Raw genomic sequence first — 24,715 nt, 5'->3', positions numbered from 1 at the left:
AGGAACTGCACCATCTTCTCTCTGCGCCGCGGGTTCATTTCACAGAAGTGAGAGCCGTGCCCTTGGCCTGGGCAGCGGTGGGGGGCTGCCGGCCAGTGAGACCCTCGCTAGCAGCTGGCAGGAGGAATCTCCATCCTGGCTTTTTGGGCACAGATGCACAGCAAAGATGGTGGCAGGCCTTGCAGGGGTGCTCCTCTTCCTCCTCTGGCAAGGTATGGCGGCCGGTTCCCCCCTGGGGTGAGGGGCGTTCCAGCGCGAGCCACCCTCAGGGCCGGCAGCAGGTGCTGGGGTGGTGCCCAGATTGCACGGAGCAACGGTGGCGGCTGTCCCCATCCCAAGGTGTGACTGCTGCTGGCCGGGCATTTCCCTTCCTGAGGATTTCCCGTGGGCCGAAGATGGGTGATGAGAGCAACAAAGGCAGAAATGGGGGGCAGGGGGACTTCGGGGCTTGAGGATGCTCGTGGGGCACCTGGCATGGTGCTCCCCGCAGCTGCCCCACCGCCATGGTCTTGGCGCTCTCTCAGCAGCTGTGGTGGAGAGCAGCCAGGGGACCGTGTCCGGGGCCATCGATGGCGTGGTGAACCTCAGCCCCGGGCTGCAAAACCAGACCTTGTACTACCAAATCTACTGGTGCTATGAAAGCTCCCAGAAGATTGCCATCCAGAAAAGCAGTGGGGCCCCCCACTACCCTGACAGCACCTTCCGAGGGCGGCTGCAGCTCTTCCCCAACTACACCCTGCAAATCAGCTACCTGCAAAAAAGTGACAGCGGCACATACTGGGTCTACCTGGAAGACAAGGCTGGCAAGGAGCATGGGGAGAGCATTCGCCTCACGGTGCATGGTGAGCGGGGAGCGCGGCGGGGGCGCGGGGTGGGGGCACCAGGGCCAGGGGCCATGACAACGTGCCGCCCCTTGCAGAGCAGGTGCCGAAGCCCATGGTGCGAGCCGAGGTGAGGGGGGACGCCGAGCAGTGCGAAGTCACCTTGATATGCTCCGTGGAGCTCAAGGACGTGACATACGAGTGGATTCTACCCCACAAGCTGCTGGAGCACAGTCAGGGCCCCCAGTTGAACCTCTCCTTCAACCCCTGGGCAGAGACCTATACCTGCAGAGCCAGCAACCCTGTTTCCTCCAGCACCGCCTCGCTGACCTACCGCCAGCCCTGCTCCTGGGAAGGTACCGGCCACTTTGCAGCCACCGCATGGCAAAATTCGGGTGGGAAGGGGGTGCACGGTGGTCTCGGCCCTGGGAGCGCAGTCGTTGGTGGGGAAGGAGGGACTCTGCAAGGCGAGCTGCGCTTGGGGGCATCTCTGGGCTTCAGAGCGGTGCCAGAGGGGGAAGCCACGGGCTGGCAGGTGGGTATGGCCAAGCTGGGGAGGGGATGGAGAGCCATGAAATGCCTCTTCCCTCTCTGGGCTGGTCCCGCCTCGCTCGGGCTGCCCTGCGCTCACGGGCGCTTGTGTCTCCCTCTAGCCGAGCCCTCCGCCACCTCCTTGTCTGTGGCCCAGAAGACCAAGGTGCTGATGGCTCTGGCCTTCCTCCTCCTTCATGTCATGGCTTAAGCATGCAGTGCTGTCACCACCATCCCATCGCTGATGCCCCTTCCCGGATGAGGGCCCCAGACCAGAAGAGACCTGTGGTTTGTTGGTGCTGCAGATGCCGCCCTGAGTGTATCGGCCTGAATCGGTTTTGTCACTGGAGCCTCAAGCTCCCATTTCTGCAGCATTTATGGAGAAAAGACATCTGCAGGAGTTGCACAGAAAAATCTCATCCGCAGCCAGCTGCTCCCCATGGGTCTAGGCTGTACCGGGCTTTTAAGCACTGTGTTACCCCAGTCTGTGCTCTGCTCCCAGTCCTGCTGGCTGCCTTCGGTGAAGCTCTGTGCCTCGGTTTCCACTCCTGGCCTTTTGATGCCTTCTTGCAATCAGAGATCAGTTTCTGCAGGTCAGGAAAAAAAAAGCATCTAACGTTTATCTTATTTCTCTCATAATGGCATTTTGAAAACTCTAGCCATGCAGATTGTGTTTACAGTCCCGAGGTCCCACAGGGCGATCCGAGACTGGTAACACCTCAGCACAGTGTGGCTGGGGGCATCTGAGCATCCACGAGCGCTGGCATTGCCCTCATCCCTCACGGTGGCCCTGGAAGCTGGCCGAGGGGCCTGCAGGCTGCGGGGGCGAACCTCCTCTGTGCACCGTCTGCACAGACACTTTTCGGGGACTCTCCAATGCCAGTGGCTCCCCTGGAGTGAGAGGCGTTCCCAGGCATCTGGGAGCCGGTGGGACAGCGGCGCCTTTCACGCTACCAACGCACAGTGCAATACCACGGGGCCAGGGCAGTTGTGGTTTCTCTGAAATGGGTGGAAATCGTTTTGGCCTGTCCTGAGGTCCCTGAGACCACAGGTGAGCACCAGGGCCAGCGAGGTGCTACTCAAAGTCCCGACCTGCAGCACCGAAGCATCTCCAGGAGGCAGAGATGAGGTTTATCAACATGGGAGACTTCAGCAGGACAAGTACGTTACCTGCCTTCAGAAATGCGTACTTCTGCATTAAATTTTTTCATTGTAGTCTTAAATGCCATGTTTTCAGGTGTTTATTCTGAATCCATCTGAATCCCCTCTCCGCCCCGTCTCCCTTCCTCTAGGCTGCTCCTTGCCTGTGCTGGGGTCGGCTGCCTCGCTCTGCGCAGCAGCCGGGTGCTTGGGGGAGCAGGAGGGTGATGGGGGGGGAGCTCAGATTGGGCTGGGAGGAGCTGCATACCCTGTGCTGCATCTGGGAGCCTCCCCCGTTCTTGTGGGGAGGACCTGGCTGACAATGCTGAGCCTGAGGCCACAGACCTCTGTGGTTCCCTCCATCGAGGCAGGGGGAACGCGTCTTGCCAGTGATGGAGACCATCGCTGGCTCTGCAAGGATGGACAGGGAGTGAGCAGGGAAACCTGCTGCCACGAGATGCTGCAGCTCATGGCCAAGGCATGGCATCTGGGTCCCGCGGGCTTCGGTGCAGCTCCTGCTAACTGTGGGAAAACCGCCCTGAGAAAGGAGAGATTTGGGCTTTTCTCACCTTCAAATCCAAGAGGCATCACTTCAAGAGCCAGCTTTAAGCAAAGACTCCCAGGGCCAGATTCATCAAAGGGTCAACAGGGACCTCGCTGGTTTGTTTGAATCCTTGTTATGGATTTGTTCCAGCTCCGCTCCTCAAGCTTTAATGAGCAGCTCGTGGTGTAACTCCTGGTGTGTGCTGCAGCTCATGCGCAGCTATGGCAGCCTCCTGGCCAGGTGTTGGTTTTAGCACCAGTGTATGTTTTTGCAGAAATTTCCCCTGAAAATATTTGCACTGCTCTTAGTCTTTTCCTAGGTGGGCAAAGCAGTGTGTGTGTTGTACAAGGGGTTTAGGTGGCTTACAGGTCTCTGGTGAAACACAGAGCAGCTGGAGTGCAACATGATCACAAAATCCTGTGATGAGGACCTGGGTGTCCCCTTGTGATGAAGGCTGCACTGCCTGCCCTGCTTATCCAACAGCTCCCAGATCTCTCCGTTGCCTTCCTCACCTTCTCCTTCAGGCTCCCAGATACTTCCAGGAAGGTTTTTCTTGCTCCTTTTGCTTGTTGAATAACTTGTCTCCAGGCAATCAGGCAAGGTGCAACCCCGCTGCTTGTGTTGGGGTCCCGATGGACATGGTGCCAGCCCGGCCTCTTAGGGCTTTCTGGGACCGGGAGGGGGTTCAGTTTGTGCCGACCAATTTTTAGGACTGGATTTCTGCCTGGGCAGCTTGCTTGCTTTGCAAAATACACCACAGCAATCATTTTAGCTATGCTGCATGTCGAAGCCCCTCATTATCTGGCTAACCGCTTGCTCTGAGTATCCTGGGGCAAGGACTTGCGCAGGTGGTAGCAACCTCCATCCCTCTGCAGCTGAGCCAAAGCTGAAGTGTTAAGAGAAAGGAGCAGCGTCCCACTCATCCCCATCTTACTCATCCTTCCTTTCTTACACCTTTACTAAGTCCTTCCTCTCTGTGCACAAAGAGGGCTGTTTAGTCACTGAGAAATGTCTTGTTTTCTTAACTAGATGCTTTCTAAGCAGGAAGAAATAGCCCATCAGGATGCCAGGGAGCACCAAATGCTTTAGCTGGGCTTTAGACATAACTTTTCCCTCTTTAGAAATAATTTATTGCCCACAAAACTTGTTTTTATGGAGCTCTCAGAAACTGGCTCTGTTAAAAACTGTGGGATGTTAAGTTCACTTCTTACTTCATTGTGGCACTAAGGTTGATTTGGTTCACTTTAAAATAGCGGAAGAATTCCTACTTTATGCTGTCCCCCTTGCTTTCCTCTGGAAATCAGTATGGGAAGAAGTACCAAAAACCTGAAGAGAGCAATAGGAAAAAAATATTTCTCCCATTTTAAAACAGCTATGTGGAAAGGGGGCTGAGCAACAGCACAGATGAATAAATCATTCCACTAAAAACACAAAAACAACCCAGCTCTCCGTAACCTCTTCCAGCAGTAGAATAAGCAGGCGGTGTTTTTCCCCACCTTCCCCATCCTCTGCTCTCAGCTGAGTGGGGCTGATGCAGCAGGTTGCTGCGGCCGCCCAGCTCGGCTCTCGGTGCTGCGGAGCGACCTGCTGCTGGGGCTGAGCCATCCCTGGGATGGGATCAAATACCCCAGGAGGAAAAGCAAATCACAGTTGGAATGGCTGCCCTGAGTGTTCAGCTTGCAGAGGAGGATTTGCCCTTCCTTCCACCCTTAGTGGGTTTGCAAAGGCAAAAGCCTTTCTTGCACCCCTTTCTCGGGGCTGGTCCTCTAGAAAAGGAGCTAGTCTTGCTCATGGCGGGGGGTCAGACCCAGCGCCCTCTTTGCTGCCTGGGAGCGGGCTTGCTTTTACCAGGAGCACGTCTTCTTCGCCAGAGCAAAGCCGGAGCTGCCAGGGTTGGGAGGAGGAGGATGAACCCGGCCGCACGTGGGGGCAAAGAGCAGCAGCAGTGGGCTGGGTGCTGCCTGCCCCAGGGGATCGACACAGGGAAGCTGTTACCGTACTTGAAATCATTTCCCTCCTGGTCGCTTCTCGTATTTCAGCTGTTTGGTTAAGGACCCGTGGTAGGATGACTGCGCTCCGACGCTACCGTGAGCTGATGCTGTGCTTCCTTGCACAGGGCTCTCCAGTGAAGCATTAAGCGGCATGTCTCTCCTTTGAATACTTTCCACTTGAGAAAAAAAAAAGAAATCATTCAGCCAAAAACAGGAAATACAAGGCTCATGATGGCATCTCTGATTTGAGTACACCTGTTCTTATAACGAGCCCAGCTGCTGGTGTTAACGGCAGTGCGGGAGCAGCTCCACGACCCGCGGAATGGACCGCAGCGCGTACCTCTGGCTGCTTAGCTCCTTCTGCTGCCTTTGGGGTATGTGGATTTTGCTATTTCTTCAGGGTTTTTTAAGGGTGGGGGGGATCATCATCTATTAAGACCTCTATTTCCCATCGGCACTTAGAAATTGTGATCTATTTGCTTTACATGGCGGGCAGGCAGACAGATGAAGTATGAGTATTCATGTAGGAGATAAATGGCTCAAGGTTAAGCTCTGTGTATCGCGTATCTCCAATATGCTTGTAGGCTGAGGGAGGAGAGAGTGGAGGATGATGAATGGGCAAAGATGATGAGGGACAAAGTGTATTTGCAATAATGAAGCATTTTACATTGTGTTTTAATGGAGTATTGATAGCACTGAGGAAATAATTTAGTACCAGCTGTGAATTGGGGTGTTCAAGACAAAGGCTTCCTGGCAGACTGTCTTACCCTCTGCAGGCTCAGATGGGAAGGTGCCACTGGGCTGGGAGATGGTACCAAAACTGTAAAATATACATAAGAGGAACGGAAGAAAACTTGTACTAGAGTGATGCTTGTTTTCTAACTTGTAAACCTTGCTAAAAAACAGCCCTGGCTGGCTGCTGGCAGCCAAGGTGGCTTCTGTTGTTTAAAACTGGGCTACTGAAAATCTCCCCAAAAAACACATTGCCCAGGCACTGAGCCAGGCAGCGGTGCACGAGGCAGCTGCTGGGGCGGGGAGCCCAAGCACCTGGGAGCAGTGGGGGCCGCTGCCTGCGTGTCGTCACTGATGCTCGGCCAGGAAACTTGGGACCTCCACAGAGCTGGAATTTCTCGGCCGCTTTGCTGCCTCGCTATTACTAGAATGCCTACTTTTAAAATCCCCTTGGGGTTTTCTCTCCAGTTCATACACCGAAAGCCCTGTTGCCGTGATACCTGGTGCAAGGGCTACTGCAGGCTCGGCATCCTGCCGCTGCCAGTGGTCATTTGCCCTCCTCTGGCTCCTAATCTGGATTTTGGGGCCAGATCATTTTTCTATGTCCCTCTCACCCCCCAACTAAGCATGGATGAATTGCCTTCCTAATATGGGAAGTATCTTCTTTCCAGGAACTGCTTTGGGCTGGGGCAGAGGGTTTTTCCTACCGTGATGCAAAAAGGGCTTTTCCATCAGTAGCTGTCAGGAGCGTCACCGCTGCACACCAAAAATACTGTTTTCTGTAGCAGTGAGAAAATACTGGAAAAAAGCATCCAGCTCGGTGCTGGGATTTACCGTAAACATACCAAGGGAAAGGGCAGCAGCCAGGTCTGCAGGACCACAGAAATGTAAATTCTGAGGAGAGCCGGGAACCTGCTGGGTTTTGCACCACGATGGGACTGAGGAGAAAAGAAAAAAAAGAATAAAGTGTGTCGCGCGCTCGGGACTGGGTGAGAAAAGCTGTTTTCTCGTTTGTGGTTTTTCACCGGAACGACTGCAGGAGAGGCATATGCTGGGCTTATTTAGGCCTCTTCAGGCTTGTTTCTCTGGGTACAGCTCCTGGTGTTTTTTTTTTTTCCCCCCTCTCCCCCTTCTGGGGCAAGCCCTTGCTCCAACGGAAAGAAATTCATAGGAAATGGCAGAGACAAGGGCACCTTCTGCTCTGCACCCGCCACTGGTGGAGATGAAGTGATGAGCTGGCATCTCTTCCCATGCGATTTGCTACAAAAACGAACTTGAGACAACCAGGAGCCGGTGCAAATACGAATCACTGGCTTGTAGGCAAAGACCGAAAAGTGTCTCTGGGACAACCATCATGCAAACGAAGGCCGTTTGGTTCAGCGGGTAGAGAGGAAGAGCAGAGAAGGGCAGCGGTTCCTGTCCAGGGCTCCACCCCGCTCCATGGGCTCACCCTGCTGCCTGCAAGTCCGGCTGGGTGCGCGCCCCGGCGGAGGACTGGGAATGAGGTGGTGGTTGCACCCACCGGCGGGTGGTGGGTGCCGGAGCAGCAACCGAGGGTTGCCCAGCGGGAGGTCGATAGAAAATTAAAAAAAAAAAATGACTTGAGGGTGTTACCGCCCAGAAACCAAGAAGTCCCTAATCTGCAGATAACTGGGGTGAGTCGAACGCTGTCCCCTGCTCCTCCTTGGCAGCTGCGCTCTCGTGGGCAGAGAAAGCTGGACCGCCGCTCCAAGCCGCTTGGGCTGCCTGTAGGTCCTCGCGTCGCCTGTTTTCAGCCCTCCTCTTTGCTCTCCTCCTAGGCATGAGCTGCGGGGCGAGGGAGGTGGTGCTGGGCACCCTAGGCAAGGCGACGTTCCTGCGGATCCCCCCCGAATTCCAGGAGCTGACGGTGCGCTTCGGCACAGCTGTCTGGAAGCGGGACACAGAGGACCCACAGAGCAAGCAGGTGCTGCTCAAGTATTCGGACGGCAACTACACCAACTACATGCGGGAGCAGACTCGCTTCCACCTGGCCAACTTCTCCCTGGAAATCCTGAACACCAGCAGGCAGGACAGGCAGCTCTATGAGTACATCATCAGCAAGGGATCTGAGGAGAAAGTCTGGCAAATACAGCTGGAAGTATATGGTGAGAAATAGCGATGGGGGGACTGTGCTGCCTTAATCGCTTGCAACGGTGGGTGCTGGGGCTGAGCAGGGGCTGTGGGGCACGTCCCTCCCCATCTCCCTTGGGATGGGGCTGCGGTGAGCCTGGCACCCTCTTGCAGCCTGTGAGCTAGGTGCCTCTGGGAGCTGCTGGGTGCATGCAGACCCCATCCCTCTCCGTGCTCCTGACACAATTTCGGGATGCTGCAGCAGGAGCGAGATTGAGGCCAGACCAGCTCCTCTCCGTTTCTTGGGGAGCTGCAAGAGGCTGGTGGGATTTATGGGGCAGGGGACAAGGCAGCGTCCTTGCCTGGAAACGAGCGCTGGTGCCCTCCATCCCTCCCTGCAGAGCCAGTGTCAGTGCCCAGCATCCAGGTGCTCAGCAGGATGCTGGCCAATGACAGCTGCACCATGACCCTCAACTGCACAGCAGAGCGGGGCGATCGGGTGTCCTACAGCTGGAATGGTGCCTCCCGCTTCTGCGTCCACAACGGGAGCCTCCTGCACCTCTCCTACAACCCGCGCAATGCCAGCCTGGCCTGCGCCTGCACTGCCGCCAACCCCATCAGCCGCCGAGCCGTGGCCTTCAGCGCCTCCGAGTGCAGCTACGAGCAGCAGGGTGAGTCCCTGGGAACAGACGCGGGTCCGGCATTGGCGAGCAGACTGGGCCTGCACCACCCCGGTGCAGGGGCGTGCTTTCATCTCGCCCCTTCGGTGTCACCTCATGGCCCCATTCTTAATCTGCAGGGTTTTTTGGCTTTTTTTTTTTTTTTTTTGCATTGCTCAAAGGAGACTTTAGCAGGAAAAGCGGCCGCTGCACCGCCTGCTCCAAGCCCTCTGTGCTGCCCAAGGCCTTCCTGTAACTGCAGCCCTGCTCCCGGCCACCTCAGGCCCTGCGCCCCCGTGCCCGGCGCTCATTCGAAATGCATGAGAGCTACACGCAGGGACGTCTCTGAGTATTTAAAAAAAACAAAACAAAACAAAAAAAACCTCAGTGGCAACTTCCCCGTCAGAGGCTCCGGGGCAAAAATCATGCTCTGGTTCAGTGGGGTTTTCTGCCGCCTCCCGCGTGACGCGGGGACTTTCACCGGGGCTGGAGGGAGCAGCGGCTGCCCCTTCCCCGGGATGCGTTTCCTTCCAGTCGAGCTGCCTGGAAGCCCTGAGCAGCATTTTTCATCCCGTTTTCGCAGCCAGCCCAGGTGGGGTGCCACGGTTTCTGCGGGCTCTCGATGAAGCCACAGGGGCTTATTCATACACTTAAATTGAAGCGTGTCGGCAGGGCGCTGTGCAAGGGGGCTGCCTCCCTGCAGCCTCTGTAAAGCAGCCAGCGACCTATTTTGGGCCTTATCTGGCCCCGATCTGCCCCCCCCGCCCCCGGCAGGTTTTTCACTGGTGGTGACAGCTTGGTGGCAATTACGGTGAGCACGCTGTTTCCTGCCCGTTGTTTCCTGCCTGACGTTTCCTGCTCTGCAAAAACCGGCAGCCAAAGGCACTGATTGGTGCACGGTTTTAGCAGCCAGCTTAGTTTAGCCCCCGGCTGGGCAAAGCTGCTGAACCCGCTTGTCTCTCTGCCCTGTTTCCCAGGCGGCTCTGGGCTGCGCACGGGCCACGTGGTGCTGGTGGTTGCAGTGCTGGTCGCGGTGGTGATGATGGCCATGGGGGCGCTGGTGGCCAGGTGCGTGACTCTGCGTGCAGGTGAGTGCCGGGGTGCCTCGGCCCGGGAGCCCCCTCACCCACGCGGAGGCCCAAAACATGCTTTTCTCTAAGCCCGAGAGTCAAAGGCAGGAAGGAAACTGGTAGAAAGAAGAAAAAGAGAGAAACGTACCTGCTTCGACAAGCACGTGATCTGCAGCGTGTTCCCCGAGTGATACGCTCCTGTGATCGTAGCACAAGATTTCAAGAGAAACCGAATGATCCCAGGCCAAACATGAGAGATTTCTCCCTCTGGAGGTCTCATCGGAGGGGCCCAGCCGTTAGCCCTTGCTGACACCTCTCCCACCCCCTTTTCAACCACCAATTTGCAAAAATGATGATTAACAATAAGTCCGCGGGCCTCTCCCCCAGGCGCTTGCATCGCGCCAGTGTCGGGCTTTGCTGCTGTGCCATCCCCCCCCTTCCCGTGCAAGTCGCAGCAGTAATTTTGTCACCTCCTCCCTCCCCGAAACAGGCCTGAAGCAGGAGCCCACGCAGCTCGCCGAGGACAGCGCCGTGCACACCATCTACTCCCAAGTGCAGCGGGTGGAGGTGAGCGCGGCGGGCGCTTCCCCACTGGCAGCTCGGAGCGTCACCGAGCTCCCGGTGCCCTGCAGGAGGGAGCAGCACCCGGCTGGCTCCTGCCGGAGGATGCTGCTTGATGCAGGGGGAGTTTTCTTCCCCGGTCTGACGCCGTCACGCGGGCCGAGATTTGGCCACTGGGTGTCAATGAAGCCTTGCAGCTGTGGCCAAAGACAGGCTAAATCTGGCCTTTGGTAGGGTGGGAGCTCCCCGGGCCAGGGCTGGTCCTGCTCCCAGGGCATCGCTCCCCTCCCAGTGCGAGGATGCTGCCAGCAGTCCCAGCAATCAGCCTATTCGTTTGGGATGAGCTGGGAACAGTGTTGGCTGCTGCACCTGCCCCGGCACCCGGGTGGCATTTTGGGGACAGAACGTGCGGTTTTTTTTGCTCTCTGAACAGAAGCCAAAAGGCCCCCGTGGGCCCCCAGCTGCCGAGCACCCTGCCTGCACCACCATCTATGCTGCTGCCACCAGCCTGCCGCCGGACACGGCCCTGATCCTGGCCCCAGCGTGGGAGCAGCGCCCCGTGCACGGCCCCGGGGCAGAGCCGCGTGCCCTGCCGGGACCCCCTCTCCTCTTGCAGGTAAGGGCCACTGCCAGGTGTTTCCCCACCGCTCGCTTTTTCCCTTTGGAAAATCCCACGTGACTGAAGCGGCTCTCGATGGAAACCAGCAGGTTTCCAGGAGCGGTGCAGCCCCTCATTGCCTGTTTTTCTGCTTTCCGGTGTAGACCTCCGACAAGGGGCCCACGACAGTCTACGCCAGCGTGACACTGCCCATGATCTGAGCCTCGCCGTGGCATGTGAGTGACAGCCTAGAGACACCTTGGCCTTGGCCGTTGCCGGCCTGGCTCCCTGGGTGCCGGCATCCACAGCCTGGGCTGGAGGGAATCCCACCGTCTCTGGGGAATCAGTGTAAAACTCTCCAGCATGCACTGCCAAGCTGAGCCTCGACCGCTGCAAATGGCAGCCCCAAAGCTAAGGAATGGCAAAGCAAAGGGCCAAACTGAAGCAAGATGAGAAATCTCCTCGGGCTGTTGCTGGTGAGATGTGATGCACCAAGAAGAGACCGAAGCCCGAGAAAAGGCAGGAGGGCTCCAGAGGGGCCCTGACAGCTGGTATGAGAGAGGGGGGATGCAGGGTGGGGCATCTCCAGGGCTGGTCCCCAGGGCCTCCCTGCATGCCCCCAGGCTCGGCCCAACCCGGCCGAGCAGCCCCAGGGGTTTGCACCCAGTGGGGACCCCGGGCTTCAGCCCAGCTTCACTAGAGGAAACCCATGGCCTGCAGCAGCCGGCGCGGTGCAGGGTGACGCCAAAGAAGGCAGCTTCAAAGGCAGAAAGAAGAAAGAGAAAACCATTTGTAGAGCTCTCCTCTGCAGCCAGTTGCAAAGCTAGCAGGTTTCAGCCCCTTGCCCGAGGAAGTGGCATTTCTGAAGCCTCTGCCGCGCTGCCCACCGCACAAGGCACCCAGTGGGTCTCACCCGCGCGGCTGCAGGGGCAGGAGCATCCCGTGCGACGGCACAGCTCCTTTCTGCTGATGACTTGTGGGGAGAGCCTACTCCAGACTGACTTTTAAAAGTTTAATTTGCCAAAGAGCCCAAGCACCCCAAGGGGCTTGCCCGGCTCACCCACTGACGGTGCATGCTGTCCCTGCGGAAACAGCCGGGGTCAAGATGCTGGAGGAGGCATCAGGGCTGCAAGTTGTTTCCAAGTCCCCAGGTCAAGTGATTAGATTATCCCAATATGGTTATCCCAATATAATTCATCTCATGCAGCAGGTCTGACCTTATGTGCAGCAGCTACTGGAAAGGAAAATAAATTTGTAGTAAAAAAATCTTTCAAAATGGTCCGCGTGAGAGCTGGGCAAAATAAATAGGATGAGCCCTTCGTCTCCCACTGTGCCCGCAGCTGCCACCCCGGCAGGCGCTTTCGCTTCTCCATCCGTGCCCTTGCCTTCCTCCAGGCCAGGGAGCAGGCGGCACGCAGGGGCAGAGGTGGGATGGGGAGCAGGGACAGCAGGGGTGCAGGCAGCCACCCCATTGAGCAGCTTTGCAGCAGGAGCCTCCAGGGGCTGCTCAAGGGAGGAAGGGAATCAGTGTTTTTGCATGTGCTTTGGTTCCTCCTTTCATTACTAATGAAAATCAGCTGACCTGCTTGCCTGGAAAACTGTGTGTCAGCCAAGACACCCACTTCCCCCCGGCCAAGGCCCGAGGAAGGGCGAGCCTGCGCTCGACCTCAAGCTCCTAAAATAGTGCAAAGCCCTGATTTCTGCGTCCAGCACTCGCTGCGGGGCAGAGCCTGACGCACCGCTGTTCGTCCTTGCCGAAAAGGCACCTGGTGCTGTGGGGCTGCTGGCTGACCCTGCGACGTGCCGCTGTGGTCCGCGTGAGGTCTACCGGCTTCGAAAATGGTAAAGTTTAACATTGGATCAAAACAAAAAGAGCCCCCAAACGCTTTCAGCCACCAAGGGTCTCGTGGCAAAGTTGCGCACAGAGGAAGTCAACAGTACCGCTTCCGCTTCTAGCCACAGTGCTCGCAGGCAGCTGGGTGGAGGCAGCTGCTCCCACGAGCTGCAGTTAGATGGGAGGATTTTGGTACCTGCCCTTTGCCGTCCTGCTTCACCGAGCAAGTAAGCGCAAAGCGTTCGGGTTTTCTTGCAGCTGGGACAGGGGACGAGGCAGGGCTGGCGCGCTCTGGGGGGAGGCTTTAACGTTCGGTGTCATTAAATTGCCATATTGTTAATTATTTCTCTGCCATGCTAAGGAGGTGGGACAAAGTAGGGGGAAAGGTGCAGAGCGCAGTCCGGGTCCCGCACTCGCAGGCAGCCCGCGCGGCCCCCGCGCCGGTGAGCAGTGAAGGTATCGGGTCTCGGCTCCCACCAGGTGCTGCCTGGATGTGCCTGGGCTGAAGCGCTTGCCTTACTAGCCCATGCCACTTGGCTTTCTGTTCCCAGTTTAGGTTTTCTTTGCATGGTTTCCAGCATCTCCAGATCATGTGATGTTAGCGTGGGGCAGTTAGGGCTGTTTAACACAAAGGATACTTTGTGCCCGTTTTCTTGCTCTCCTGAGGATTTTGTAAACGTGAGCCTAGCACTGGCGAAGGGCTGGAAGTAAAACTAAGGAAAGTACGAAAGGAAAAATCTTGTGACTTTCCAACTCATTTTGTGATTCTGGAGACCCCAAAGCTGGCATCTGGCTTCTGGGCAGCGCAGAGCAAGGTGGCGGCGAGTCACCTGGGCTGGCCGCGGCTGCTTCTGCAGCTCCTAGTGTTGGTCTCCCCTGCCCCAGGCTCCTGGGCTGAGTTTGCAGGCAGCTGCACTCAAAATAGCAGCTTCGCTCTCTGTTGCGAGCTGAAAGTGAGCATTCAGCAGTGGATGCCGGAGTGCTGCCTTCCTCATTGCCCTCCTGGCCGCCCCCGAGGGCTCTGCTACGCCGTAACCCACCTTGCTGCAATGGCCATTTCGAATGGCAGCGCCTCCTCCTCCGACCCCATCTGCCCACAAGAGTTTATCTCCCCGGCGAGTTTTTTCCTCTCTCCAGCTGCAGCCGGAGATAGGCGTCCTCGCGGCGGCACGTCCCCGAGAAGCCGGATATTCAGGGAGAAAGTTGCCCATCCCACCATCCCACGGCAGAGCGGGGCTGTGCGGGCTGCTGACGACACGGAAGGTCTCTGCCCTCTGGAGCTGCTGCAACCTCGTCTTCGCACCTTTGCTTCTCACCTCAGCTCTTTGCGCCTCACCCACGCCGGCATGCCTGGGCACCCCATGACCGTGCCAAGCCGCCAGGGTGCTTTGCCAACAAGGGCATGTGGGGCTCTTGTGGCCGGGGGGGGGGGGCAAAAAGAGAAACTAGCTCTCCGGAGGCCAAAGCCAGCACCTTGCAACCGCTGGAGAGCCAGGAAGGGTCTGGCCTGGGACTCACTCATGTTGTAACTCCCAAGGTCTCAGCTAGGGGCGGTCAGTGCTGGAGCCCCCTGGGCCTGTGGAGATCCTGAGCAGACCAGGACAGGAACAAGGAGTGTTACCTAAAGGGAACAGCTGGAGCAGGAACTAGGCTTTGGTCCTTACCACCCCGGGTCTCATTTCTCCACTGGCAGCTGGGGGATTTTCCAGTCTCGGTGCCCCCCGGCCGCTTTGGCCGTGGCAAGTGAATCTCGCTCTCGCTTTTATTCCCAGTGTGCTCTGGGGACGGCACAGCCACAGAATGGAACGGGGCTGCGGGCAAGTCCATCACGTTTCGTCTGCAGCGCCTCTTGGGAAAGCACGTAGCCTGGCACTTTCAGAGCGAACTGCTAGCAACTGTCAAATTTGGAAACCCTCCTGACATCATTTATTTTGACCAAACCTACAAGAGTCGCCTGAACTTCTCTGCCAATGGCACCGCAATCACCATCTCGCAGCTGGCAATGGAAGACGCTGGCATCTACACGGCTAAATTCTCTACAACGGCAAAAGCTCTCTTCATCCTGCATGTGTACGGTGAGCCTTTTCCTTCTTTTTTTTTTCCCCCTCCCTCTCCTTTCTTCATGTCAAACATCAACACAGAACGAGGGCTTTTACAGTCCTTGTTTTCACGCTTCCTCCTGCTCCCCGCAGCGGAGCTGCCGCAGCCAGCGATCACCTGCATCTGGAGCAACTGCTCCACCGCCGCCTGCCACTACAGCCTGCGCTGCGCCGTGCTGGCCCCGGCGGCCAACATCTCCTACAGCTGGAGCGCCCCAGGCGGGCTGCCAACCGCTGGCCCTGCGCTGCTCCTCGAGGAGCTGCCACCGGGTGACGAGCTGCCCGTCACCTGCACGGTGCAAAACCCCGTCAGCAGCAGCAACGTCACGGTGTCACCCGCAGCTGCCTGTGCAGGTACCCCCCCGTGGCGTGCCGCCCGCGGCGTGCCGCCCTTTCCAAGGAGAGAACCCCCCCCCCCCGGGGCAGCGAGCTCGGGGTGGGTGGCTCTGCAGGAAACACTCACTTTTCTCCCTTTTCCCTGTTTTTTCCCCACGCCGCACCACTTTACCCATGCTGCCAGAAAACGCAACCCGCGCTCCTGTCACTGGTGAGCCCCGTGCCCCCCTGGCCACTTGCAGCCTGCTCGCGATGCTGCAGCTGCCATGCCCACGCTGCCGCTAGCCGTGCCGAGCCGCCTGCTGGGGGGGTGCTGAGCAGCATGTCCTTAAAATGGGGCTTCAGACCGACGCAAGCCACTCTCTGCTCCTGAAAGCAGATTATCCACGGTTCCTGGGGGATGTTCAGGCTTTCTGGACAGTCAGTGCCCTCGGCATCAGTGCGGGGAGCCCAGGCTTGGCCGCCTGGGGAATTTGGGGGGGTCGGGGTTTCTAGCAGAGGGTTGTTCCCCAGATGTCCAGGCTCGGGGTGGGAGTGGTGTTTGCAAAGGCGTTCATCCTTGTGCAGCTCGCCTCCCCTCCGTGTCGGACCGCGCTACAGCAGAGGCAGGGCCAGCCCACACAAGCCCTGCCGCAGCGCAGGGAAGGGCTCGGCGGCGCTTTGAAGCAAAGACGTGCCTGTTTCCCACTGCTCCAATGCTGGGAAGGGGCACATATATCTTTTGGTACGCCAGGAGCATTCCTCCATTGTTACTCAGCCTTTTCTGTGTTTTTAAGAAACCTCTTCCAGCAGCCAAACTGCAATCCTTGTACTGGTGATCAGTGCTGCAGTGCTTTCCACGTTGGTGATCTGCTGGATCTGTTGCAAAGGTGAGCGTCCACGTCTCGGCGAGCAGCTCCACCGAGCGAGGCAGGCTTGCATGGCTGAGGCTCCATTCGTTCCCCCTGCTCCCTGCTGGGCTTCGCAGTGGCGCCGAAGGCCTTTTCTCCCTTTTCTCCTCTCCCCACTTCCCGGGTGAGGATGGGGCGGCCGGAGCTGAGGACATGGCGCATGGTTCGCTCCAGCTTCTGCGGCTAATGGAGCTCCTTGTCCTTTCTCCTGCAGGCAGGCAGATCGTCTCTTTGCTCACAGCTTGTACGACCAGTGCAGGTAGGATTTTAGGAGTCTCCCAGGTAATTTTCCTCCTTCCCTGTTTTGCAGATGCATAGCAGGCTGCAAACAGGTTCATCTCATTTAAGGTCAGAAGGAAAATCATCCCTTGTTATTGCTTGCTACCAGAGTGTAGTGTATCCCCAAAATGCATTCAAAACACCTGTATCCAGGCTGAGGGTCACCGTCCATCATCCCTGGGACTTTCCCAGGGCTTGCAAACTGCCAGGGCTCCTTCCAAAGCTCCTGCGTGATTTTGTGGTGACCGAAGCCGTGCTTTCCTTCAGTCCCTCCTTGTCCTGGCCATGGGGCCTGCACGGAGGTCTCCATGTTTGCTTGGCCCTGAGAGCTTCCAAGCAAGATGAGATCTGGGAAAATCCCAGGTAGGCAAGAGATGGCCAGGCTGCAGAGAAGCAGCACGGGGGGGCCATGCGCCCTGCCACACAGCCTGCAGCCTCCCCAGTGGCCACCTGCAGCTGCTTTTGCAAGTGGCCTCGGCTGCTTTTCTGGGAAGTGGCATGCAGGCGGAGGTGAAAAGTGTTCCCCAGCTGCATTTGGGGACCTCGCCCCGCTGGGGAGGGTGCCAACATGCATGATCGACATCGCGAACGGAGCCAGGAGCCGCGGGAGCTCACGGTGCGAGTCCAGCCGAGAAACCGAGCGGAAGCCGAGGCTGAAGGGGCCTTCCTAGGCACCGCTTCCCATCCCGGTGGGCAGGATCGTCCCGCGCTGGGCTGCCAGAAGCAAGTGGATGCCCCACAGGGATCTTGCTAGCCTTCTTGCCTGGAGGCTTGTTTGCACTTTGCTGCTTTCCATAAGCTGAAATAAACCCCGCGTTTCACGTTTGTGTCCGCAGGTATCCGGCCAGGAGAGCTCAGGCCTTAGTGCCTTCCCTGGCCGATCCCAAGGTCAGCTGCGCACGGTCATTTGGAGCCAGCTACTCCACCAGAAATGAGCAAAAACCCGCAGAGCTGCTGTTACTTAATGGGGCTGGCAGCAGTATTTCAAATGAAAGGCACAGGCACTTTGACTGCAAAAATGGGATTATGAAGGATTTAAGTGCCTACCCCCCCTTTTTTAAATAAAAGAACTAGCTAATACTACCACTTTCTGCAGTGTTTGCAATTTGTAAAGCAATGATAAACACCTGCCTCCCTCTGAAAGCAGCCAGGTGTCATGTATTTAAGTAGTAAATGTTCTGAACATTGAACAAAGTCCTTTGAAGAGGAGTTTTAGCAAGTGCCTGAGCACCCTGTCTGCAGGTGGCAAGCGCACTGGCAGCAAAACCTCCAACCAAAACCATGGTGAGCGCTGCAATGAGGTGGGAGAGCCACAGCCTGCACGCGTTGACGTGGCGCGAGCCCGGCACGTGGCCGAGCCCTGTGGACAGCACGCCCAGGCGAGTGTTGGGAGCCGCGTGGTCACTCACGCGTCCCCTTTTTCTCCTTGCAGATGCCAGTGCTGAGTGCACGACGGTGTATGCCCAGGTGGGCTTCTCTCGGCAGGTGAGTCCCCCCCTGCGCAGGGGGCACAGCTACCTGCCTGCACCTCCCCCTGGTCCCTGTCCCCACTGAGTTGCAAGCCCCGTGCTTGCTTCATTGGCATTTTTTGCAGGCTCACTTAGGGCACCTTTTCAAACCTCTGCAGGATCACATGCAGCATTTCTCTAATGCAGAGAAAAATGATGCAAAGACGACGCCGGCTACCAGTGAGGAAACCTCTAAAACTATCTATTCCACGGTGCAGGCCATGGCCCAGGTGAGTCGCTACTAGCTGCCTTCCCTGGCCAGGCAGCGCGGCTGCTGGGATGAGAAACTTAGCCACGGCGCAAAGGGCAGCACCCCGTTGGGTGCCGCTGCTCGGCCAGAAAGTGCCCAAACATCTGCCCAGCACAGCGGTGCCTCTCTGCAGCTGCAAATGGACGATGAGAAGATCTGCAACGGCGTCCCGGGGCACCTGGAGCAGGGGGAGAAAAGCCTCTGCGTGGTGGTGAGCACGGTGCCAGCCCTGCATGGCTCCATGGGGCTGCTCTGAGCCTGGCTCCTCCTGGTGCTGCTGTTGGCTCGTGCACCGACATCCCTCAAACCAGGCTGCCACCGACCTGCCTTTTGGGAAAGGACTCAGCCACAGCGGGAGGATGCCTGCACCTAGGGAGAGACGCGTGTGCTGAGATGCAGCTCTGCCTGTACTTTAGCATCCGCCTGGGGTTCGGGCTCCTTCTTCTGTCCTCTATGAGCAGAGCAAGGGACATGCAACAAAATTGTGGCAGCGGCTTGCGGAGAAATGCTTTTTTAATACCCAGACACCCCGATTCAGACGCTCTTCAGTGGCAAGCAGGGAGCTATTGCAAACTGACATTTTGTAAAGCTGGAGAAAACCTCTGCCCCAGCACCAGCAGGAGGACAAGGATGCGGCCGACGCAGGTCTCCCCTGCTCTTTAGATGCATGTATAACTAACTCTTGCATGGGATATTTGTATATGGAGTATAATAGCGTAACTGTGAAGTTAGGCAGCTTTCTAACAGCTTTTCTGAATGGTCCCCGGGTCGTGCCACAGGAGTGTCCTTGAATGCCATCTGGGCGAAGCAGCAGAGCCGGACGTGTTGTTGGCACCAGCTTCCCAGGTGCCGCCTCCTGTGGATGCCTCCTCCCCTGCGGGCCTGTTCCCCCTGCTCTTTGTCTTGTCTGGGGAGAGAGTAAATTATTCAGGGATGAAACTGGAGATTTCTTTGAAGTGTCTGACACAGGAGAGCCCTCCAGGAGTTACTGTAATAAAAATGCACAACGTATCTGAGCTCAATTTCTGTCTGCCTGTTTTTTCAGCCAAAACAGCCTATTATCGCCAAACTCCAGGAGTAATTTGTTTGTTCTCTGCATTTCCACAGTAGGGCCAGGAAAGATTGTTTTTATGCTTTCTCAAAATCATATGCAATTAAAAAAATATACCTCAATGGGTATTTTAACAATGGATCCATGCAGTGGCCCCAAGCCTTTGTAACCCGTAAGGTGAGAGCTGGGGCTCCGGCGGGAGGCGGCAACATAGTGGCAACCTCCAGCCTGAGCTGGAGCTAGGAAAGAGCCAGCAGGAGCGATGGTTCGCAGGACACGGGGGTTCCTCAGGGAAAGCTACATTGATGTTTTGATTGAATCTCATTTGTGTTTCTAAGTATGTGGAAGACCTGGCCTCAGTCCTGGAGCCATGTGTTTTTGGTTGCGGCTTGCGAGGGTCGGATTAACTTAGCGGGGTCCCCACCTGTGCTGGGGCTGCTTCTCTGGAAGAGCAACGCTCTGTGCTCAAGCCAGGCGAGATCGCTCGGTCGTTGCTCAAGTCTGAAATGTCTCTGCTCCATCCCTCTGCGTCTAGCGTCTCCCAAGATGCTTCGGCGCCTGGCGAGGTCCTGCTAGGGCCCCCTGCGCCGCATGGTCCCAGCGCTCCTGGAGGGTGCTGCCCGCCCCGCGGCGCCGTCCAAACCGGACCGAATGGAGGGAGCCCCGGGCAGCGCTGGAGCCGGGACTGCTCCCTTTGCCGTGGCCAACGGGGCTCAGTCCCTTGCCCCAGCCCAGCCCCAACGTTGCCCCCAGGCCCGTCTGTGGCTGATCATCACCCATGTTGCAGAGTCACCACCTTCAAGCGTGGAGGAAGCCGTTGGCTGGGCAGAAAGGGGAAGGAAGGCAAGGCGGGCGCAACTGCAACTGCGCCGCAGCGGTGGGCGCAGAGGGCAGTGCTGAGCATGGACCCCCGTGGCGGTCGGGGCTGGATCTGCCTGGCGGTGCTGTGCTCCGGAGCTGGTGAGGGACGGCGCGGGGCTCTCGCGGCAGGGACAGGGCCCCGGGAAAGCTGCAGCGGCACCTTCCCGGCCTGCTGCAGCAGGGCCCAGCGGCTGCTGTGCCAGTTAGCCAGCAGCAGGCTCAGGCTTCCCACGTCCTCGCTTGGGTTGAGCCTGGCTGGCAGCGGAGGGAGGATTTGGGGCGTCCAGGCTCTCACGTTGCAAAAGGGATGGGCTGCAAACCCATGTCCCTGCCTTGCATGCTCCTGGCTCCAGCAATGCTTCCTGCAGGCACGGCCACTCGTGCTCGACTTTTTGCAGGACAAGCGCCAGGGATGCTTGTACAGTCCAGAGCGCTGAGGTCGCCAGTGGCTTCGCTGCAGGCAGCTCTGACTAATACCCACGAGCCTCAAGGCTGTTTTGCCCCCGCTGGCAGTTGCCCCATCTCTGGCTCAGCATGACGTAGCCATGGTTGGGGGGGAGGGACGCGCACCCAACGTGCCTCCATGCGGGGGAAGCGCTGCATGCGTGCGGGGAAAAAGCTGCAAACATGCTTGTCCTGCACCACAGAGCCAGCGGCGGGAGCAATTAACCCTTCCTTCGTTAGGGCTCCTTTGCACGCTCAAGTGAGCACAGCCACCCTCCAGCAGTGCTGGCTCCGTGGCCCGGCTGCAAGTTGGTGCTGGCTTCGATCCAGGTGGCCTCAGTGTGGCCTCCCGGCACCTCGCAGCCACCCACTCCGGTTCTCCAAACCGTTAGCACTTTCTTCCCTCGTGGTTTTCTCGTCCGTTGACAGAGACGTGCAGGAAGGCAGTGCGAGTTAGCCTGGCCAGGAGCCAGAAGGCAAAGGGCAAGAGGAGACCGCCAAGCGCCTTCGGTGCTTAAACACTGCGAGGTTTAAATGGGTCCAGGGCTGAAGTCCTAATATTTGAGAGGGTGGCACTGGTGACCCTGGAGCTATTGAGCGCTGATGTGAATTAACACACTTTGCTCCCAGCTCTTGTGCTCATAGGAGAGGACCAGGGAGGTCAAAGCCTCACACAGCCCGACAGCGTCCTGTGGCCAGGGGGGACCCGCAACTCCAGTGCCAGGGCTGGGGGGGGGCCGGTGGCGTGGACGTCTGTCCCGCCTTGGGACAGGACCCCCGGCCCCTCCGCTCTGCCGACGAAAGCAGGCGCTGCGGGGAACAAAAGCCGTGAGTACCCCAACGCCGCCGTCCTGCAGGGTCTCGCACCCCAGTCCGGGCCCCCGTTGCTCAGGTGCTTTTGCAGAGCATGACCGGTGCAACCAGCTGCCAGCCAGCTGAAACCTCTTGTCTCTTCCAGACAACGCATCGGCCATTCCCATCCGCTACTGGTCCCCGGTCATTTTTGTGGCCCTTGCTTTGCTCGTGCTCTTCCTGACCTACAGGAGGACCCGTGGCGAAGGTGAGCACCCAGGCCCGGGGAAGGGGTGGCTCCTCTGCTTTGCTGGCTTGCGCCCAGGGCTGCACAGGAAAGGGTGGCAGCGCACACGGAGCCTTCATCCTCCAATGCCGGCAAGCGCTGCAAAGCAATTGGCTCTTCTGGGGCAGCCCGTGAGCAGGGCTGGGTTTGCCCTGCCCCAGAAAGCCTCCTTTTGCCACGGTTTAGCCTCACACCGAGGATTTCCCCCTTGCTTAGCTCTGACTTATAAAGTCCAGGAGTTTAACACATAAATCCTGCGCTTGAAGGTTTGCTTTTCCCCTCTTTTCACACCTTCAGGCCACCGAGTTCCACATTTGGCTTGTGGCACAGGACTTCTTCTTTTCTGTTTTACTACAACCTGAAATTTTGGCCCAGTCATAGGCCTGCCTTTAAGGCATCACTGGCCCCTACAAAGCAAAACTGAAACCTCTCCTGCACGTATGGCCCCTGGTGTGACTGACTTCCCAGAAGGAACTTGTTGGGGGTTTTGCAAAGTGTATTCAGCCACCAATTTATTTTAATGCAACCTGTTTGTTCGCCTTGTTTCACAGAAAGCAACGACCAAGCGGCCTCGGTCAGCGACGACTCAGGTAAGACGTGGTCCAACCCTGCCCTGACGTCTTTGGCACCGAGTTGAGTGGCACTGTCTGCTTGGGTGCAGAGGGACATCTCGCTGTAACATCTTCCACCTGGTTTTTGTGCCTTTACTTACATCCCAGGTTATTGTATTGCAGACCTGGGAGCACCAGCCAACATCCCTGTCCGTGACACGGCCCCAATAATCCCTCCTGCCAAGGTGAGGCCAGCTGACCAGACCTCTGCAGCCAAAATCCTGCCTCCTTCGAACTCCTACAACATTCAGGGATGGGGACGCTCGGGGCTGGGCAGCGTTTCCTAAAGCCTCTGCTGTCTCTGCTGCAGGAGGAGCAAAAGGGGCTGGAGAAACCCCCAACCTGGGACTCAAGTGAGCCGGATGCCCCCCTGCCGCAGCCGCTGCCGCCCCAGGTATTTTAACCCTCTTTGGACGTGCAGCCCGACGGTGCACGGTACGCTTTTGGGCTAAACATGGGACTGCAGAGCGGTGCAGGGACATCCTTGAGCTTACCCAGCTTGCCATGCACTGACTGCCACAGGCATTTCCAGCCCATGCTGGTCCCCAGAGGAGGGTCGATGCTTCCCAGGGGCTGCCTGCACGCAGCGGTGCCCTGAGGCCTCTCGCTCCCCAACCTGGGAGCAGGGCCTGAGCTTGCTTCTCTCTCACCCGAGTAGCCTGCTGAGGCAGCCGGCAGCCCCCGCTGCCCCGGGGCACCTGGTGCTGACTGAGGGCTCCCAGCATGGCCAAAGCCCACGGAGAAACCGGCAGCTTGGACACACCCCGAGGAGGCGGCGAGGCCACCCGTGGGGCGATGGGCAACGCGGCTGGGCTGTGCACGCACAGCGAGGATGCTCGCGGCCGCCCGGATTGCGGTGGCCCCGTGTACCTCACTGCCTCCTCGGTCCTTCCTGGCCCACAGGCACTCGAGCATGTGCCTAAACCCTGGCAGGATGGGACCCAGCACGGGACTCGGCTGTGCACGACAAGGCCGTGCGTGTAAGGACAGGGGCTCGGGGTGCACGTGTTGTGCACGGTCAAGCCAATAAAGCAGGATTTCACCCCAGAAACCCTGAATTTTCTCTCTGGGCTGAACAGGACCTGGGAGAAACAAGGGAAAGTGGCAGCAGGACGCAGGCAACCTGCCACCTGGATCCTGCTGAGCCGGGATAAACTCTTCATATGAGAATAAACAAAACTGCCCTTGTGTGAGCAACCACTTCCTCCACAAGCTGCGTCGGCGCAGAGGCGTTTCCACCTGCCGAGCGCGCGGGGCTGTTCCCGCACTTCCCCTGGCTGCCCACCACATCCCACTGGGATTTCTGCCTGGGTTTCTCCCAGGGAGCCGCTGGGTCCCTGCTTCCCCGAAGGCAGCTGAGTGATGGAGATGGTTTGAGCGGGGCAGGCGCATGCTTGGCCCCGCTCCCGGCCTCACTCGCAGAGGGGAAGGGGGCCGAGCTACAGCTGGGGGCGCGTTTCGGGGCAGGCGGCCCACCCCACACAGGAAACTGCAGCTCAGCCCCAAGAAGTCAGTTTTTCCCCCTGTCCTTGGGGAAGGAGAAGAGGCGTCTCTGCCCACTCAATGGGTAAAGCACTGATGTGGGGGCTGAGAGTGGGAAGTTTCTTTTGCTGCTCGCTTACTCACGCAGGAAAAATTGCGCAGGACTGAAATGACCTGATAGGGCTGCTCAGATGACTGTTGAACTCATCACAGGTCAAAGGGGGGGGTGAGGGTCAAGGAGAAACAGCGAGAGCTAGAAACCGACATTGCAAGCAGACCCAAAATACCCAGGGGCTGCTGCAGTTGGACCTGCACAGCTGGAGACGTTGCAGAAGCAAGACGAGCCTGGGGGAAGTGAGCCACCTGCGCTCAGTTTTCCCCAGCCCAGCTAGCCCTGCACTCTGCTCCCCTTATACCCAGCAAAACCTGCTCACGGTGCACCCAGTGCAAGGACCAGCGGGGCACAGTGTGGGGATAGGTGGCACGTGGACACAGCGGAGGGGACACAGGGGTGGGGGCGTGGGGTGTCAAGGGCAGGGGCTTGGGTGCGAATGCTCAGCACAGGTGCCTGCACAGCTGCTGCGGCGAGGCCACCTGTGTGCAGCAGCCTGCAGCACCTGGCAGCTTTCCATGATCGGGGGGGGGCTTTGCAACCCCAACACGCGAGGTGGGACTCACGATTCCCTCGCGAGGGCTTTGGCATGGCATGGCATTGCAGGGTTTTGGTGTGGCATTCAGCTCCTTCCCGTATGCTCGGTGAGCCTTTGGGATCTGTCCCGTGCATGTCTGGCACCGTGCTGATGCTCCTGTTCCTCCGTCCTTGAGCCTGGCAGCAAAGAGAAAAGGCAGGATAACACCACATCAGCTCCGGGGCAATTGTAAATCCCCATCCCTTCCCCATGTTGTGCGTTTAGGGGGCAGGATGAGCACTCCCGATTTACCTTGAGCTGCTGGCAGAAAGGATACAGCTGCTTCCAAACATCCTCTGCTGGCACCAACCCAGCCTTGCTGGGCATCCTCCGAGGGCATCTTTCACCAAGGCAGTGCTGGTTTCCCTCTGAGCGCTCTCTTGGGGCCGCATCCTGCCACTGCAGCAGCTGCTCTGAATTGGAGAGTCCGGGCAAGGAGAGCCAAAACACCTGACACAGGGCTCAGCATCAACTCCAGCAGTGTGCAGAGCAGGGCAGGACAGATTTGAGGAGTTTAAGCAGCTAAAATTGCTGTCAAACCACTGCTAGAAGCCATGAGTCAGCT

The 24,715-nt window shown here is 58.0% G+C and overlaps 3 protein-coding genes across 19 annotated transcripts; all 3 read left to right on the top strand.

Moving 5' to 3' along the window:
* The first annotated feature begins 8 nt into the window (after positions 1-8).
* On the top strand, positions 9-2,575 carry LOC104144155 (CD48 antigen-like). 2 transcript variants are annotated; one of them, XM_009674983.2, is made up of 4 exons: positions 9-212; positions 525-842; positions 920-1,177; positions 1,475-2,575. In XM_009674983.2, the coding sequence occupies exons 1-4, from the start codon at positions 167-169 to the stop codon at positions 1,561-1,563; spliced, it is 711 nt and encodes a 236-aa protein (XP_009673278.1). In that variant the 5' UTR covers positions 9-166; the 3' UTR covers positions 1,564-2,575. The 2 variants fall into 2 exon arrangements, with proteins under 2 accessions (XP_009673278.1, XP_068778105.1); XM_068922004.1 differs by having other exon boundaries at positions 11-212; positions 528-842; positions 1,475-1,612.
* On the top strand, positions 2,390-18,950 carry LOC104144178 (uncharacterized). Of its 10 annotated transcripts, none has more exons than XM_068921978.1 (16): positions 2,390-2,513; positions 5,153-5,401; positions 7,559-7,885; positions 8,252-8,521; positions 9,487-9,577; positions 10,070-10,146; positions 10,574-10,756; positions 10,903-10,974; positions 14,345-14,647; positions 14,765-15,025; positions 15,192-15,218; positions 15,784-15,876; positions 16,112-16,156; positions 17,609-17,661; positions 17,771-17,914; positions 18,047-18,950. In XM_068921978.1, the coding sequence occupies exons 2-16, from the start codon at positions 5,350-5,352 to the stop codon at positions 18,188-18,190; spliced, it is 2,142 nt and encodes a 713-aa protein (XP_068778079.1). In that variant the 5' UTR covers positions 2,390-2,513; positions 5,153-5,349; the 3' UTR covers positions 18,191-18,950. The 10 variants fall into 10 exon arrangements, with proteins under 10 accessions (XP_068778079.1, XP_068778083.1, XP_068778082.1 ...); XM_068921983.1 differs by lacking the exon at positions 2,390-2,513 and adding an exon at positions 6,545-6,748 and having other exon boundaries at positions 5,182-5,401; XM_068921982.1 differs by lacking the exon at positions 2,390-2,513 and having other exon boundaries at positions 5,148-5,401; positions 17,804-17,914; positions 18,068-18,950.
* A 153-nt stretch (positions 18,951-19,103) lies between these two features.
* On the top strand, positions 19,104-24,715 carry LOC104144157 (collagen, type I, alpha 1a-like). 7 transcript variants are annotated; one of them, XR_011136602.1, is made up of 8 exons: positions 19,104-19,945; positions 20,921-21,118; positions 21,249-21,350; positions 21,920-21,958; positions 22,088-22,164; positions 22,290-22,373; positions 22,638-22,959; positions 23,059-23,130. XR_011136602.1 is itself a non-coding variant. In XM_068921997.1 (8 exons), the coding sequence occupies exons 1-8, from the start codon at positions 19,492-19,494 to the stop codon at positions 23,144-23,146; spliced, it is 1,119 nt and encodes a 372-aa protein (XP_068778098.1). In that variant the 5' UTR covers positions 19,104-19,491; the 3' UTR covers positions 23,147-24,364. The 7 variants fall into 7 exon arrangements, 6 of the variants coding, with proteins under 6 accessions (XP_068778098.1, XP_068778099.1, XP_068778103.1 ...); XM_068921997.1 differs by having other exon boundaries at positions 22,883-22,959; positions 23,059-24,364; XM_068921998.1 differs by having other exon boundaries at positions 22,103-22,164; positions 22,883-22,959; positions 23,059-24,363.

The sequence above is a fragment of the Struthio camelus genome, chromosome 30 (genome assembly GCF_040807025.1).
Source record: "Struthio camelus isolate bStrCam1 chromosome 30, bStrCam1.hap1, whole genome shotgun sequence".
In the NCBI taxonomy this organism is placed as follows: Eukaryota; Metazoa; Chordata; class Aves; order Struthioniformes; family Struthionidae; genus Struthio; species Struthio camelus.
The sequence above is the reverse complement of the archived record's forward strand: the minus strand, read 5'-3'. Positions and strand labels throughout refer to the sequence as shown.